Source organism: Harpegnathos saltator, unplaced genomic scaffold, assembly GCF_003227715.2.
Source record: "Harpegnathos saltator strain DR-91 unplaced genomic scaffold, Hsal_v8.6 scaffold252, whole genome shotgun sequence".
Classification (NCBI taxonomy): domain Eukaryota; kingdom Metazoa; phylum Arthropoda; class Insecta; order Hymenoptera; family Formicidae; genus Harpegnathos; species Harpegnathos saltator.
The window spans coordinates 348,945-367,500 of NW_020230042.1; the positions used below are offsets into that span (position 1 = coordinate 348,945).

The 18,556-nt window shown below is 36.4% G+C and overlaps 3 protein-coding genes across 9 annotated transcripts in view; 1 reads left to right on the forward strand and 2 right to left on the reverse strand.

Moving 5' to 3' along the window:
• Positions 1-628: 628 nt before the first annotated feature.
• Positions 629-8,809, reverse strand: TBPH (TAR DNA-binding protein-43 homolog). 4 transcript variants are annotated; one of them, XM_025299156.1, is made up of 5 exons: positions 7,917-8,809; positions 6,971-7,098; positions 6,403-6,543; positions 3,146-4,148; positions 1,386-1,559 (listed from the first exon to the last, which is right to left on the reverse strand). In XM_025299156.1, the coding sequence occupies exons 1-4, from the start codon at positions 8,152-8,154 to the stop codon at positions 3,150-3,152; spliced, it is 1,506 nt and encodes a 501-aa protein (XP_025154941.1). In that variant the 5' UTR covers positions 8,155-8,809; the 3' UTR covers positions 1,386-1,559; positions 3,146-3,149. The 4 variants fall into 4 exon arrangements, with proteins under 4 accessions (XP_025154943.1, XP_025154942.1, XP_025154941.1 ...); XM_019843182.2 differs by having other exon boundaries at positions 6,971-7,140; positions 7,917-8,799; XM_025299158.1 differs by lacking the exon at positions 3,146-4,148 and having other exon boundaries at positions 629-1,559; positions 7,917-8,794.
• Positions 8,810-9,823: 1,014 nt separating this feature from the next.
• Positions 9,824-14,222, reverse strand: Cbp80 (nuclear cap-binding protein subunit 1). Its single transcript, XM_011147858.3, has 11 exons — positions 13,993-14,222; positions 13,306-13,774; positions 12,693-13,187; positions 12,369-12,540; positions 12,062-12,267; positions 11,825-11,928; positions 11,145-11,380; positions 10,880-11,058; positions 10,479-10,734; positions 10,232-10,345; positions 9,824-10,062 (listed from the first exon to the last, which is right to left on the reverse strand). Exons 1-11 carry the CDS (start codon positions 14,030-14,032, stop codon positions 9,949-9,951), a joined length of 2,385 nt encoding a protein of 794 aa, XP_011146160.1. The 5' UTR covers positions 14,033-14,222; the 3' UTR covers positions 9,824-9,948.
• A 4,245-nt stretch (positions 14,223-18,467) lies between these two features.
• Positions 18,468-18,556, forward strand: part of Pli (E3 ubiquitin-protein ligase pellino) — a 7,462-nt gene continuing 7,373 nt past the window's right edge. For 2 of the 4 annotated variants that reach the window (XM_025299076.1, XM_011147863.3), the window contains exon 1: positions 18,480-18,556. This exon is cut by the window's right edge and continues 126 nt beyond it. The gene's annotated coding sequence lies outside the window, so the exon portion shown is untranslated. The other 2 variants (XM_025299079.1, XM_025299078.1) reach the window with 2 other exon arrangements.

Below are 18,556 nucleotides of genomic sequence, written 5' to 3' on the forward strand. Positions count from 1 at the left end.
AAGAAAAAGAAAGAAAAAAAAAGAACTCGAATATTTTATTAGTCATTTGATCATAAATTTATTGAAACTAACTCAAATCTCTCTCGATTTTAACTCTTGCTAAATATCTCTAATATGTATATCACAAATGTACCAGCCATTACACTAAGCACATACATACATATTCAGTTGTATAATCTCAGCCTTGCTGCGTGTATACACTTCATGTACAAACATTAAACTCACACATCATATCATATCGGTTAAATCATTCCATTCCAATAGGATTGTACACTCAGACAAAATCATACAAAAGATTTTACGCATGTCGAAATGATCGGAGCTATCCGTGTTTACACGCACATGCCTAACTCTTCCAACGAACGGAATTGTGCTAACTCGTCAAGAGAAGAACAGCGGGGCAGTTCGCATTTGTATTGGGGGTACTCAATATATTTGTCTATGCGCGATATGATGGAGATTAGTGCAAAATAGGATAAAAAAGAAAAGACAAGAAGAGACGTCAACGCAGTAAGGTCCGGCCCTTCTTCCCGGGAACGACGCGCTTTGTACCCTCGATGTGTTGTTGTTGCTGCTGCTGCTGTTGTTGTTTTTGCTGCTGCTGTTGTTGACCCCTGCCACCGTTGTCGTTCGTTAAGGTACGTGCGCCGGGACCCGCGGAGAAAATCCGTGTATTACGAGTAAACCCACGGCCCCGGTTGAATTTACTCGTACTTGAGAAATGTATTCGACTTCTGATCTCGTTGGCCCGGATGATTCTGCCAAGCGCCTTGAGTTGCATTCGGATTATTTGGTCCAGGGCCGCCAGTGCCTGGATTACCGGTGTTGCCATCACCGCCACCTTGATTCATCCAACTAAGAAATCCAGAGTTGCCGGAATTGCCCATACTATTGTTACCGGAAGGCGGTTGGCCTGGGGGGCCTGGCTGGTTTGAATAGCTTTGATCATTTCCCTGATTCTGCAGGTTACCAATTAAGCCCCAAGAAGCTTGATTTAAGGCAGCCATTAAGGCTGGGTTAACTGGCAAAGCGGACAGATTCAAACTGCCCATAGCCAACGGATTCGACATACCGCCGCCACCGCCGCCGCCGTTGTTCTGTCCGGTAATGCCTAAAGCCTGCAGATTTGGCATATCTAGGTTGCCGCGATTTCCAGGATTGTTCCAACCGTTTGGGCCCATATTATTACCGGAGTGACCCATGTATCGGTTTCCCTGATAATTGCCTTGTACGTTATTATCAACGGGTCCCGGCGCGCCTCTACCACGCATGTTCGAGTTTACTTGGTTATTAAAATTCTTGTTATTGCCTTCAGATTTGGGCGCGGCGTTCGACACATGTACGGAGACGCCCTTAATAATATGATCCTCGCCACATAATGACTGGGCGACTTCGGGATCTAGGAAAGTGACAAACGAAAATGCACGGAAAGGTTTCGGGATGAACACGTCCGTGACTTCGCCGAATTTGGAGAAATAGTCTCGCAGATCATCAGCGGTTAGGTCTTCTGTACAGCGGCCGACGAATACCTTGCAGGGTACTTGCTGAATCATTCCCTCCTACGCACAAACGCACAATCAATCAATCATGTACACATTTTTAAGTTGACATTTCTATCCGCGTAAAAACTTGCAGTGCAGTGCACATTACTCGCAACAACGGCGGCGGTAGAATCTCTGCGAGAATTATGAGCGCGCGCGACCTATCGCTCAGTCGTTCGTCAATTATTAAATGACATTTAAATGGCAAACGTAACATAAGTACATTATGTTTAAAACTGGTTTATATCGAAACACCGTTACGAACGTGTGTAATAATCAACTTCCTTGAACACGCAGTGCATAATCTCTCACTTTTTTCGGCTTGGGACTCTAATTTTCCGTCAATTGCAACTAATCTGCACTATAACAAGTTTTATAGAAATTTTCTCATTACATATTATTTATCCATTCGAGGTAGGATGTCGATTGGCTCGAGTTACATACGAATCTCTGTACCGTAACGGATTCTTAAGCACTATGACCTCTTAAATCCATGCATCAATCTCTGCACAGCGTCCTTTTCTTAATGTTCGATATGGTTTTCGATATAGAGAATCCCATGCTGTATATTACATTGTCTCAATTTGAATAATCAGCACGTCATGACAGAAGATACCAACAGAATTATTCCAAACTAATTATTGCTACCAATAAACAATGTACTTGTTATGTTTAACAGACATCATGAATTAATGGGAATAATATATATATATATATATATATATATATACACACACACACACATATACATATACATATATATATATATACTCACATACAACATATACATATTTTATATTAGCTCTTTCGGCTATATATGATGTATACATTTCTTTTGACAGTGTAGTCAAAATAATAAAATCAAAAATTAATATAGCAACCACAGTAAAGAGATAAAGATCTACACATTTTACATGTTACAGACGACAGACCACGCACCTATTTATCATCTTTAACATCTCGAAAGTAATTCACAATTACCGTTACATCGGTGAAAAATCTATCGTATCTAGTTAAATTTATCCAAAAGGTCAAATCAGTTAAAAGCGTAAAGCATTAATCGTCGAAATACACAATATTACACCTTTTCTTTTCTTTATATGCAAAATGTACGAAAAGTATCGATTCTCTCTTTCTTTTTCGATGAATATTTAACCAATCTATCGGTAGAAAAATATTATATATTAATAATTCGCATGTCAAACAGGAAGATTCGTTTTCGACAAACTTATACTTCGCATACGCACATATCGAGCTTTTATCTCGTTTCTAACATTCATTCAAATACAAAACTTTATACAGTCATACTTTGTACAATCTTTGTAATACTAGATCAAATTTGTAAAGGTGTCGCGATATATTCTGATTTTCAATATATATCCGTATATATTTTAATATTCATAGATGCGTGGTGCCAATCCATCGAGGAATGTGTATTGAATTTCAATTTAAAAACCAAAAAAAAAAAAAGAAAAGAAATGAAAGAAAGACCTGCCTATAAGCTCTCGTCACGGTGTGTCGCCGCGACGAGGACCGTGCACATACGTGCATAATTCAATATTCCCATTGAAACATGATTGCATTTATTTACGATAGTCACGAGCCTCATCAATATCTTGACGCGTCCGCGTGGACGTGATGATCCCTCGATGGCCGGTGTTTGTAGTAGCGATCGTAATAGTTTTCTTTAACTGGATATCGCGTCGGATCCGCGAATCTGCCGTCGACCACCTCCCGGCCATCCGGTCCGGCGGCGTAACCACGGTTGTCGACCTCGCGACTCTCCATTACGGCGTACCTACCGCCATCAGCTTCTCTGACATCAACGTATCGTCTATCCATATCGCGGCTGTCCACGTATCTACAGTCCGCTTCCGTTCGCGCATCGATCGGGATGTGTCTGTTGTCAGGATGTCTCGCGTCTGGATAACGCACCTCCATGGTGTACCGACAATCCGCCGTGCTCGCATAACGACCGTCAGTTTCGTAGTAGCCTCGTTGTTCGTATCCATAATTATACCTGCCCTTGTCAGAATATTGTTCCGGATTTTCGGCGACAGGATAAGCAGCGGCGCGTGTATCATAGCCGGCGTATCTTGGATAATCGGCGTCGGACGGAGGATACGGTGCGGAATTAGGCGTCACGGCGGCCGTGTGTGGTGCCATGTAACCGCGTGCATCGTACGATGCAGCGGCAGGCTCCTCGTAGGCAGTGTAGTTCGGCTTCTCGTAGACATATGCAGTCTGATTGCTGTTGCCGCCGCCGCCGCCGCCACTACCACTACCGCCGCCGCCGCCGCCGCTGCTACCGCCACCACCACCACCACCACCACCACCACCGCCACCACCACCTTCGTACTTGTACTTATTATCATCGTACGGATAATTCGGAGGATATGACGGGTAGTGTGTGGTTTTGTAATCGTACTCCGAGTCGTATCTAGGCGCGCTAGAAGGTGCATTGGCCTCGGACGACGAGTTTACGTTGGTATACGGCTTCGACGCCGGCACCCGACGACTACTTGGAGTGTGCACCGGTATAGGTCGGTAGCACTCATTGTGCTTACCCGTATCATACTGACGTGCCATCATTAAGCCATCAATATTCTGCAACCAGATTACACCAGCCCTCGACAATCACATACATACCAGACTTGATCGAAATGTTGAACGCACACATCATACGCACTCGCTCATCGTGACAACATATTCACGTAGCGTTAGTTTATTGGATCACTCTACATATTCTCACACTTCGTCAAAACTCCATACTGTGGTTGTGTCAGACTGTGCGGGCGAATTTCGGAACCGTTCCGATATGAACCTCGTAGATTGTGAAACGCGAGCGTAAACAATTCTCAGCGCAGAATCTAATCGCGGAATGTGAAACATACCGAAACTCGTGCCATTCATTCGCGGACTCGCTCTTCTCATTCCTAATTCCGCCATTCTACTAATATCAAACGTCGCTACGCAAAATCTTTTTTACGAGAATTCACACTTCTCAGAATCTATCACGTGTTTTGGATGTCGTAATAATATGTATGGAATCTCACAAATGTTGAAAGTATCGTTCCCGTATGACTTTCCAATCTACGCAAATTTTCAAAACCAAATGTTTCCAGGATACGCTTTTTGTATATGTATGAAAATGATCTGACATTTATATATTTCAACATACAAAATCATACCTTTATTACAATATTTGATGCGTCCAGAAAAATACGTACACGAAAACGTCCAAATATTTATCATTTAATTCGATTATACACTCAATCATTCTCTCCATATAATCATTTCTATCGGTATTCTCATTCACGCGTACTTAACACAATTTTTTGGGTATTTTCGTTTATATTAACAAAAAGAATATGCGCGGAATCTGAGTCCTTTCCTCATCATTACGATCAAAACAAAAAAATTTTTAATCATTTTTAAGAAATCTTAAGAACAATACACGACACGTTAATTGCAGTCTGCAAGGTAAGTTTAGTAAGTACGTTTCGTCATCCCCTTCTTCCCCCCCCCCCTCTCTCTCTCTCTCTCTCTCTCTCTCTCTGCTCTAATCCGATAGGTCTATTAATTATTCTCTCAAAAGATTTCATACTATTTAGTAACTCAAACATACCATATTATTTATATATCCACGCAAACACATCATTAACGTCGTTCATTCTCTCTCCCTCTCATCATCTCTCACTCTATCTCTGTCACTCTCATTCTTGTGCGCTCACATCACACTTGTATACAGAATACATTCATACATACAGTCATTTTGCATTCTTTCCATATAATTTCACCACTTATAATCTCTCACACATTCATCTATTTATACCACACCGAATACGCACCATGTACATGAACTTAATATCCAAGGAAGAGAAAATATCGACATTCTCTCGCTTAAAGCATTATATGTAAATGGAGATAGATAGAAAATTCGTAAGATATTAGTCTATCAATTTTAGCTTGTTGTCTCTCACACAACGTTCTATTATTTATTTGAAATATTTAGCAAATGCATTTACATCTGTACATATTTTCAGATACAAATACATTCAAACTGATAGTGTAGCAATTGAGATTAATAAAATGCAAATATATATATACATATGTATATATATACATATACATATATATGTATATATATATACATATGTACACATACGCACATGTATATATGTGTATTTGGATTATTTTACTCATATGTTTATTTACAAAATAAAATAAAAATTTATATAACTTTTCTATGAGATATATATATATATATATATATATATATATATATATAATTACAACCAAAACATATCATCTGGTACAATATTTAATATATCATTTTAATTTTCATGTTAGAAAATATGTACAGATTTAAGATATAATATATGTTGAATATATCATTTCAAAAACAATAAAAGTTAATTGTTTTATGACATAAGATAAAGTTTTCTCCTTATATTTTATAAAATTACTGTAATATACAGTTTGCAAGAAAGATATAATCCATAAGATAGATTTGAATATACTGTAGAAATTCATAACAATAAAAAAGAATAGATTATATTTGTCCAATCATTAATTGTTTATATAACATGATAAAAATGATGTGAAATAATTTTAATACTTATGTTTTGTACATCCCAAAATATTGTGTCCTTGTGTATCTTTGATATAGTCTTTTTAAAATCATCTTCACTGGGTGTCTTAAAATATCTCTTACTGCTTTTAAAATGATTTATTCATTTCTATATGCTTCAACATATACGACTGATTTAACGTTCTCCAAAATTTTCTTGTGTACTTGAGAAAGCAATAGAAAATAGTAAGAAAGATCATATGATCTATGGACAAGTTACATTCTTACCTTACTGTTGGGAACCTTAACGTCGCACCATCTACCATCTATCATATGACGTTGGGCCAGGCATCTTAATTGCGATTCATAACTTCCAAATCTAATAAAGCCAAATCCTTTGCTTTGTCCGGATTTTGCATCTTTCTTTACCTAAATTATCAGATTAGACTTTAACATATTAGATTAATATAATGTGCAATTCAATCAAATCCATTTAAATGTGCAATTATGAACATAACACTGTTTTTTCCAATCATTATTTCTACCTATTATATTGTTACTTGATATATATATATATATAATTATACAATATCATATAATACACATAATATAAATAATTATTTCATTAAAATTACCAAATTTTTTTAAATTGTTAAACGATTTTAAAAGATATATTTATTATACTTAACACAATACTGTTACCAATTCCCTTATCTTTAACAGATTAAGTAAAGGCTATGGATTAATAAATTCCAAAAAAATACAAAGATTAGTACTGTAAGATGCATTTCTTTGTATCTTTTTATGTTAGTTTAGAACTTAAGCACAATTTTTGGCAAACATAGATAACACTCACCTGAGCCATTAAAACTTCACCAAATTGTTCGAAATACTCGCGCAAGTTCTGTTCCGTAGTTTTCCATGGCAAACCGAGTACAATCAAGTCAGTGCAACGCAACTTCGTTTCCATTCTTTTAGTCTTAGCTGTGGAATTTTCCAAATTGTCATCAGATTTACGTTTGTTCTCTGAAAAGATATCATAGACGTTCATGTCTAACAATATGATTACTTGAAGAAAAAAAATAAAAAATAAACAGAGAAGGAAAGAAGTACAGTTTGAAACTTGCATGAATTGCACGTCATTCTTTGATATCCCTTAATGTTTCCACAGCTAATTATCATAAAAATAGTTACAAGCTATTAGAACAATCTCTTATTTAGGATTGGAACTTTTTTACTAAAAATACAAGTAGATCAAGTTACGCAATATAAGTGTTGAAGAAAATAAAGAAAAATGTGTTTTAAATTTATTGCTTTTTGCATACTCAACTTAAAATTTCCTCAAACTGATTCTGATCTACATGTATTTTTAATGCCTCATTTAACATACTCGATATCAAATGTGATACGACATATAGGGCAAATATGGAGGGGCGACTATGGAACAATCACGGAGAAACATGTCTCCTTCAAATGTAGAATAAGATCGATATATCGATACATAAAGCGGCAAATAGCTTTGATGAACGAACAACCATCGATTATACATTGTATCTTCATCAATGGAACCATATGTCTTAAAATTTATAACAATAGATTCGTGATAATATGATGGGTTACAAAAGTTTCGTACACGATCATATATCGTGATATTATAGACTTTCGTCCAATAATCTCGACTCTATAAAAGCAACCTCTGTATTTGCAACTCGCTCGTTCGCGTACAAGCGCCGCCAAGCAACGCTATCACTATAGTATAAATACTCTATTGAGAATGTGCTAGTAAGAGTATATAAATATACCTTTGGGGAATACACAGAAGTATATGGCTTTGCCCCAGCCATTCTCAGGCGGGTGTAGGCGTCCATCAACCAACCGAACTCCGCGCATTGTACGAGACTCCGGGTTCCGATATTTGAGGCCGCAGGTACCGGGAAATTGGGCAGACAGAGTAGTGAGTAAGAGTGTGGTGTCATCTTCAGTGGGCAGCTCGATAGGCTCCTCGCCTTCATCTTCGGCGACCTGGATGTATGACGACATGTTTGTCTCTCTTATTCCTTTTTTCTCTTTTAGTCGTGGAGACGGACGGACAATCGAACTCGCAAAGCAGATTAGGCGACAATTTTTTTTCTTTTTCTTTTTCTTTCTCTTTCTCTCTCTCTCTCTCTCTCACTCTCTCGCTCTCTCTGCGTCTTTCACTCTATGCGTGTACTTTTCACGTTCTCGCGCTCTCTCTCTCTCTCTCTCTCTCCCTCTCTCTCGCTCTCTCTTTCTCACACTTTTGCTCTCCCTTTCGCTCAATCCCTCTCTCTCTTCTCTCGTTTCTTTCGTTCTCAATTTTACTTTCTTCGTTTCGTATGTATCCGCGCTTACGAAAAAAAAGATATGAAGGATTTTTAATTCGCTTACTACACAACAAACACACACGCTACGGTCGCTCGCACCCAGTCACGCAACACCGCACCTCTTTCTCTCCGTTCTCTAACAACAGGGCGGCTACAACACCAGCGCCACCGGAAAGCCCCGCACCCGTTGTATCTGTAAAGTTCACTCAGTTTCGCTGCACATTATAATGAGACGAGCAGCGAGAAAATACGATTGATGTACGCGAGCAAAATCGACGATAAAAATAAAGCGATTTTCTCGTAATTATTTATAACTTCATGTGCACACACGCTCGGTCTTGATACTTATGGCGAATTACGCATATACTGTGCGTGCTACGATCGGCGCGTAGGAATACTTGGATTAAACGCGGCGCTACGTGCGCACACAGCGTTATAAATGTCTGACGCACGATATTACCTACCCTAAGACGCACGATAGACATATATATATATATATGTATATATATATAATATATCGACATATCTTTTGCTATTGTTATTATTAAAACATAATTTATTCAGCACTCTGGTACAGATCCTTTTGTAGGTGTAGGTTGATATAATATAAAATATAATTGACTAGGTTTTATAGTTTCCAATTTTATACATTATGTGTAATGTATTTGCGTAAAAACACAAGTTACAAAATTTAAGCATTATACACGATCCCAAATCTTTTCCTTTAATATGGACTTCCAAATAAAAGTCAGGAAAAAAAATTTTCCCTTCTCACAAATTAACATAAAAACTTATAGGAAATCATTGTTTGTACATCAGATATTTTTCATGTCATAGCAAAATATATTGTAAGCAAATTATATAAATTTGCATTATTGTACATTTAGAAAATTATATTATTGATTCTACTAGTTTTATAGATAGTTTATATTAATCGCACATACATACAAATATTATCTATACTATTTTATTTTTACTCTTTCCATATAGTAATACTTGTTTATTTATATGTTTATGATTTATTTTGTAGTACTTACATTCGCATAACAGTCATGTGATTCGTAATATATAATGAAATATATGATAGATATATACTTATTTAATAGGTTTTCAATAAAAATAGGATTATTCAAAATACATACATTTAACAGTACAGGATTAGTATAGAACAGCACTATACATAAAAATAAAAGTATACTTAGAATGTGTACACAAATCAAAAGTAGGTGTATTGTAAGGGTAATATACTTGAAATATTAATTAGTGCAAAAAATCGCAAAGAAATTTCAAAGAAATTAAAAAAGTAATTTTTCAATTAAATAAAATCTTGATTATATATAATGTTTAATATATATAAATGAAACTTTGTATTTTTATTACATTAGAAATTGAAATGTTGACTCTGAGTTGAAATAATCTATTTATCATTTTTCATTATAGTATGTGTCTATACAAGTAAAATAAATGAAATATGCTCTTAAATATACTTTCATGCCCGCAGAGAGACAAATTGATGGAATACATCCAAAATATGAGGATCGAGGTCTGGGGTAAAAAGCAGAGTCTCCAGAGTTGAAGAATACTTTTGTACTTGTTCTTGATGCTGTAAAAAATATGTAAATAAATTATTATATAATATATAATAGCACATGTAATATAAATAAATGTATAAGTAAATATAAAATGCGAAAGCATTAAATCTATTAAGACTTTGTACAAATACGAGTATGAGTTTATATCAATATCATCACTAAAAGATCAACATAACTCACCGATAGAAAGACTTGCTGTAATCTCCCTATAGTCCATTTATACCAATGCGTATTATAATCGATTCCATCTGTATCGCAACGTACTAAATGTTCTGAGAGAATCATTATAAACCGCTAAAGGAAGAAAAGTACATTAATATATTAAATAAAGTAATGTGGATTTTACGTATCAAAAATTTGAAAAATTTTGCACTTGAAACATACGTGTGTTACCTACTTTTTCATGACAAATAATTTATTTTTATACCTGGAATATGATAAGGAATAAATTTTTTTGGTCCCCTTGTGCTGCTTCTAACCTTTCTTCCATTCGTTCCACTACATCTTCTGATGGTCTTTCTCTATTTCTCTCTTTATTATTGTCTTCATCCTCTGAAGATGATCCTGACCTACTCTCTGCTCTTCTTAATTTCTCTCTTGCTTCTGTTAATTCCGTGCTTAACTTCATTACGTGCTTATTCATTTTACGTATTGTTAGATGTAATATTTCCCAAATATATAATCTGAAAATAAAATTCTTTCAGCTATTGCATTGCTGTCTGTTATATGCAATGTCTATTATGAAATATTTTATTTTAGAATAATTGAAATAAGTTAAAATGAACACATATATACACATGTTTTAATAAATAATATAACAAAATATACTTTGTAAACTCTGATGCCATTTCTTTGGAGAATATCCAGTTCGCAATAGCACTACATTCAATAATACCAGTTTTTAAAAATTTGTCGGTTAATACTACCATCATCTGGTAGTGATTCTTCCACAATGCATACATATTTCTCAATATACATATTTGTGCTTCTTCTGTTTCAGCAAGCACCTGAGAATTAAATTGATTTATATGGAAAACATATATACAAGAATTCATATATGTATCTAAACTGTATAATAGTGAATTTGACTTGCTTTGAAAACATGATGAAATTTAACTATAGCTGCAAAACTGTGACTGAAACTTTTGGAGCCAAGGTTCAATAAAGTCTGTACAAACACATCAATTTTTAAAGGATTAAAATTATTCGTTTCTTCATTTTCCTTAGGACCAGGCAATGTATTCAATACATTTAACACTTCTTCTGGTGTACATTTACGCCTTATAGAGACTACCAATTCATGAGCTGCGGCTGTGCCTGGAAGGGAACCTAAAATATATTAGTTATTAATCTATTTTTGAAAATATTTTTGTTAATATTTTATAAAATTTAACATTAAAATAAGTTAGAGAAATATTAACTAGTAATAACTAGTAATAAGTTAGAGAATTAAAAAAGTTATAGTTTAAATATTAATGCAAAAGAATTTGCTTGTATTTTAGATTTCTTTGAGAAAATGTTGATATTTATATTTTAAGATTTAGTATTCATAGTTGAATATAAATCAGATTGATGCAGAGAAAACAGCCAGAAAAAAACTTCCAAGTAACTGATTGAGGACAACATATTCAGGAAAAATTCTGACTTTTGCATTAATGTCAACACAAAAAAAAAACATCTTTTTTTTCCTGATCTCATATATCATATTTATTACTTCAATATTCCAGAATTTAAAACTTAAAAAACGATGTTTCTGTTCCATTGTATACTTACTAGCACCTTCAGATGTATATTTATATACGGGATCAGGAATTGCTGGAATCAAATCTGTATATGAATCTGGCATCATGTCTCGAATCCTTTGATGATACGACAATCTAAAAAAAACAGGTTTCATTTTTATACTTTTATGATTGGGTATTTTGGTAATTTCAATAATATTAGTATATGTAAGATCATATTCTAATAATATTATTTAAGGTTTCATTTCATATTCATCAGCATGCTTACCTTAGAGCTTTAAGCAGTACTTCTCGTATAAATTTTGGTCTTGGATGTTCCGGATCGCGTTGCAAGCAAGAATCCCAATCTTCCCACGACCAACGGAATTGAAAGTTGCTTAAATGATAAGCAAACCACCAAACGAAACGATCGAAAGCTGTAGCTGCCATACTATCTATACGGCGAAATAGAATTTCTGTGGCTTGCGCCAGTACCTGTGAATATAGCATATATAAATGTTATATTTCCTACTTTGATTTTATTATAATCTTAGGTGATGATACATAAAATTTGTAGATGTTATTTGTTTACTAACCTGTGGCATTGTCGAAGGTTGTAACTTACAAAGTTCAATCAAAATTGATCCATAGCAAATCTCTAAGTGCTTTGGGGCAGGTAGTCTAAACAATTCACCAAATATTACTTCAACTATACAGTAGTCTAAGGGAATTTTGGCTTTGAATGGGAAGTTTAGTAGCTGTGCAGCACTGCAAAGTAAAAAAATAATTGATATCACTATATAATTTAATAAGATAATACTGTTTTATATTTATACATCTTTTGTGTGTAATTTTTACTCCATGAATTATCTGAACTCAAAGATTAGTTTCTTTTCTCTGCATATACATATGTTACATACCAATCTTTTCTTTCAAAATAATAATTGTTAATGATCTGCCGTAAATGTTCTTCTATCAGAAATCTCTCAATAGCATGGCTTCCTGGTAATAATGGCCCTTCAGCAGGGCAATCCGTATAATCAAACATACGGAAGACAACAGTAGGTAATGGATAGGAATAAGATTCATGATGTGGAGGTGCCATTAATGGTGGTAAATTATGCTGCAATGCCTCGCACAGAATTGAATCAAACGCAAGATATGGACGAGGAATGTGCTTTTCAGCCCAATTGTCTTGTCTCAACTTGCGAACTTGTGCCCACAAACAATCCAAATATTCTTCTTGTGGATGAGGTGTATCACTGGACCAAACTCTCAATGCTGGTTGATGTTTCTTACTTCGTTTATTCAAAAATATCTCTATAGTTACCATTAAATGATCCAATTCTTGTTCTTTCTTTTCATATAATTCTCTACCAACCCATGGTAATGTTGATAAAACAGCATAAACATACCTGTAGATTATAATTTGTAAATATATCAGAGAAAGTAATACAAAAATAGCTATACATTTATTCTATATAATTTGTACAATGAGAATGTCTATAAAAATAGGAGGAATTCTTTATATACCAGTCACGTCTCACTTGTGGTACACCATCTTCATTGGCAGCATCCAACATATTGTCAAACAGTTGCATCAATGATCCACAAGACAGAACATGGCAATTTACTAAGTCAGCTAGAAATCTGAGAGAATACCTAGCAACATCCCATTTGCATACTTTCAAGGAATCCTTGAAATTTTTTACCATATAATCAACAAATTCTCCACCAAAATTGAAATTTTTTGCATTTAATAATCCAACAAGTGTGGTATAAATTGTGCATTTTTCTGGCATTTTAATGGCACAATCTGTTAAAATTCGAAGTATTTTGCTGCGGAATAAACCCAAGTCAGCTTCTAGTACAGAAGCCAGACCTTCTAAGTTACTTTCCAAAGATGATGTTGATTTTTCCCCAACTCGTAAGATGAGAGATTCAAGACGATCTTCAATTTCTTGATTCTCTGACACTCTCCTGCGTTTCTTATATACACGCTCTGAAAGAGGTATATATAATTTTATAAATGCAATAAGAGAGAGGGAGAATATAATTAAAACTTTTTCTGAGAAATTCTATATATAAAAAATAATAAAAAAGTAAATTTATATTAATAATCGTATAATCTTATTTGAACATGACAGATAGTATAAAAAATACGAAACGAAATAGTATGTCACAAAAATGGCAATGGTTCAATGAGATATTGTTGCTTACCGTAGCCCTCATCTTCGTCGTGCGTTCTTTTACGATTCATATTTTATAACATAGAAGGTACCAGGTCTCAATTTCGAAGATATTATAAATTTCGTATTTGTGGCGAAATTAATATTTCCACAATGACTATATTCTCTTTAAATCATATATCAGATGTGATCACAAAATTTCATACACATCAAATCCTAACTCCGTTACGTATATACGAACCATCAGAACAATCTGGAATAGAAATGCATTGATGCAATGAACTAATGATAGGTCAAACTGATATCTTATATATTGGCTGCGTTCCGATATTCACTGCCAGTACTGAAAATCTATAATATATGTGACATAAAGTATATATTTTCAATACTGGCAGTGAATATCGGAACGCAGCCTCGTTACAATCGTCAATGGGTGCGTTCACGACACTCAGGCCCAGTTCCACAACTTGCTTTAAACGGAGTTTAAAGCTAAACCGATAGTTAATGCCCATTTCTACCAACTTTGGTTGACTTAACCGGTTGGTTACTCCAACGGAATTGACCAGTCACATTTGTCATTAACTAGAATTATTAAGTGCGATTGGTCCATTCCGATGGAATAATCAGTCGGTTAACCACGGTTGGTAGAAACGGATATAAAAGCAATAGTATATGCGCATATACTATTGCTTTGAACCATCGGTTTAGCTTTAAACTCCGTTTAAAGCAAGTTGTGGAACTGGGCCTGAGTAATTCATCAACGTTATTCTGAGGTCAACAACGTTGGTCTGAGGGCCAATTGTTCCAACTTCGTGGTAAGTTAACTGATAGTTAAATCCTATCTCTATTTTTGTCTAAGTTGAAGGAAAAACGAAGACAAACATATGATTTAACTATCAGTTAACTTATCAAGAAATTGGAACAACCGGCCTTGAATGTAAAGGCTCGTCTACAATGGCTGTAAGAGTAAGGCTATAAGGCCCAGTTCCACAACTTGCTTTAAACTCCGTTTAAAGCAAGTTGTGGAACTGGGCCTTAGGCTGTAACGTAAGCTGTCAGCGAATGAAAATATTTAATTTCGTGTCTTGCAACCTTACAGCCTTAGGCTAATATTACATTTGTCGTACGACAATCTTTTCGAATACGTTGATTGGTTAACAAACAGAATATTTCTAGGATTGTGCTTCGCGTACGCCAATCAATGTATCCGAAAAGCTTGTTGTACGACACATGTAGGCTGCGTTCCGATATTCACTGCCAGTATTGAAAATATATACTTTATGTCACATATATTCTAGATTTTCAGTACTGCATGAATATAGGAACGCAGCCGTAATATTAGGCTGCGTTCCGTTTCACGCATCGAGCGCATTAACTGCATCCAGAACCGTTCCGTTTCAGCTAATGCGTGCATTGGTGGCGTATAGAATTCCCTAGAATTCCCCCACCTCTATCGCATTAAGCGCGCATCAGCTACTACAGCTCGGACTAAAAGCAGTGATGCGGGCATGCGCAGATTAGTATTTATAATCTTTTATATAACCCTATTTAAATACTGACAACGTGACGTGACGACTGATATATTTAACGTACCGATATTTTTTTATTTTAAATATACAGATAATCACAGATACGTACAATGGACAAAGTCGACAGAGTTGAATTCCCCGTATTAGTGGATAACGAAATGATCACTATGTTTCTCGAAAAAGAAATCGCGTTAAGAACATCGAAAGGTAAAATTGAAATTTTAAAGTTTTAGAAACAATTCGATTGTATTTTTAAATTAATGCATGTGTGTGAATATTTTTCTACAGATCAAGATTTCTTGATAAAATATAGACTCACTACTACTACTGCTACTACTGCTGCTAATTCTGTTGTCATCATTCACTAATGAAAATAAGGCTATTGTTGTCAATGTTTCGATGTCCATTGTGATCATGGTAGCATCCATTTTTCCTTTCACATCAAACGTATCAAAAGTCATTCCGTTTTCAAAAGCGCATAGACGCATGAACGAAAACGGAACGATATCAATGCGCGCAACGCATTGGTTGCGATCGATGCGCTCGATGCGTGAAACGGAACGCAGACTTAGGCCTGGTCTACAATACGTGTCGTAAGTTGCAAGCCGTAAGAATTGGCGAATCACAGTCGATTATTACAAAAATAATCGGCTATAATTGGTCAGTTCTTACGGCTTACAGCTCACAACACGTATTGTAGACCAGGCTTAAGGCTTACTCAGAAGGCTCGTCTACAATAGCTGTAAAGCTAAGACTCCATGCATGCGGTGAGCTCCGGCAAACGGTTGCGGTGACCAATCAGGAGACAGACGCATGCCGGAGCTTGCCGCAACCGGATTTGCGCCTCCCTAAACGGTTGTCTTCGTTTTTCCTTCAACTTAGACAAAAATAGAGATAGGATTTAACTATCAGTTAACTTACCACGAAGTTGGAACAATTGGCCCTCAGACCAACGTTGTTGACCTCAGAATACAGGCCTGGTTCTGGCACCAAATTAAAGTCCTCTCAAAACCCTACATTTTGCCGTAAATGGCGACTCTCTACTCCCAGTAGAAGCGGAAATACCAACGGAGAAAGGTTGGAAAACTTTAACCTTCGATATCTCCTAAACGGTTAGAGATACAGGCCTCGGTCTGGCACCAAAGTAAACTCCTCTCAAAACCCTACATTTTCGACTACATGGACGACTCTCTACTCCCAGTAGAAGCGGAGATATCAACGGAGAAAGCTTGGAAAACTTTAACCTTCGATATCTCCTAAATGGTTAGAGATACAGGCCTGGTTCTGGCACCAAATTAAAGTCCTCTCAAAACCCTACATTTTGCCGTAAATGGCGACTCTCTGCTCCCAGTAGAAGCGGAGATATCAACGGAGAAAGCTTGGAAAACTTTAACCTTCGATATCTCTTAAACGGTTAGAGATACAGGCCTGATTCTGGCACCAATTTAAAAAGAGATGCGAACCACCGACCTCAACCCCGCGAATCCAGCGTACTTCCACCAAGCCACACACTCTTTGAGAAGCTCGCTCCTTCATTTAGTACATGGAGCACTCGCGATTTTCAATCGCGACTTTCTTGCAAACGCTTCAATGCTACGCCGTATCTTTAAGTGCAATGTTAATTTGTCATGCAAATCTATCGACACAACGAGTTTAGTCGAAATCGATTGCTATTGATCATCTCGTTGGATTCACGCTGAGAGTGAAACGTTAGTCTCGGTCGTGTGTCGGGATGCACAATCTCGGTAACGTTGCGAATCAGAGTGAGATGGAGAGAACACATTCCCTCTCTCTCTCTCTTTCGCTTGGCTCGTCAAAACAAGCCGAGCGGTGGGCGGGACTTCAGACGGATAGACAGGAGCAGTTTCTCTGTGTGTGTGTGCCGACTACATTCTTACATAGAAACGTACGGCAATTGAAAATGTTTAAGCATATACCCTGAGATTCTATCTGTTGCATATGACACACACACAAAATATTATCTTATTATCATATATTTATATATCGATATAAATCGTATATAATCTTCATGATATTAATCATAATCTCAATTCTTATTTTTTTTGTGCATGTTAACATGTTAATTCATGTTACAAATGCATAACAATGCTTGAGACCGTGCTTGTCAAGTACGCTATTATGGTTGTAGCACGGACATAAGCCGCCTGAAAGTGGATGTAGCACGGACAGCCACCAGATGCAGGTTTTACCGTCGAGACCTAAAAGTGGATGTAGCATCGTAGTTCCCCTCTCAAAATGGATGCAGATAGCGCCCATTCCCAGTGCGAAAAATCGGTGTCGCCGAAAACGCCGTGTTGGCCGCTCTCAGCTTCCTCTCTGGTATATTGCAACGCGCAAGTGCAAGGCATTTAGGTGAAACAAGGGCCGTGTTCCAAAATTCATTGTTAGCGCTGAAAAGTTATAGTTCGCGTTATACAAACTATATATTTTCTGTACTGGCAGTGAATTTTGGGACACGGCCAAGGTGAGCAACTTTCCGAATCCATTTTCCCACCTAAAGCCAGTGGCACACGGTGCTTGTTTTCGTGCTGCATTGCTTACTGGATGAAAATACTGCGTTCTGATTGGTGCATTTCCGAAGATGGATGGAAATGCAAAATACATAGTTTGTGTCACGTATATTATAGATTTTCAGTATTGACAGGGAATTTTGGAATACAGCCTATAAAGCCAACGGCACATGGTGCTTGTTTTCGTGCTGGATTGCTTGCTGGATGAAAATACTGCGTTCTGATTGGTGCATTTCCATCCATCTTCGGAAATGTACCAATCAGAGCATAGTATTTTCATCCAGCAAGCAATCCAGCACGAAAACAAGCACCGTGTGCCGCTGGCTTAAGATGCGATAAACTTTTCGTCTGCGGGAGCATCAACTGCGTAGTTGGCAGCGCTTTATGTTCGCTTGATAATTTCACTGCCAGAGTATCGTTTGTTAGACAAGATTAGACTGAGGTATCTGAATATTACGTTTATCTTGTAGACGTGCGATTGAGTGCGGCATGCTTGTGAGCGAGGCGTTTCATAATCTCGCAATCAATCGGTAGG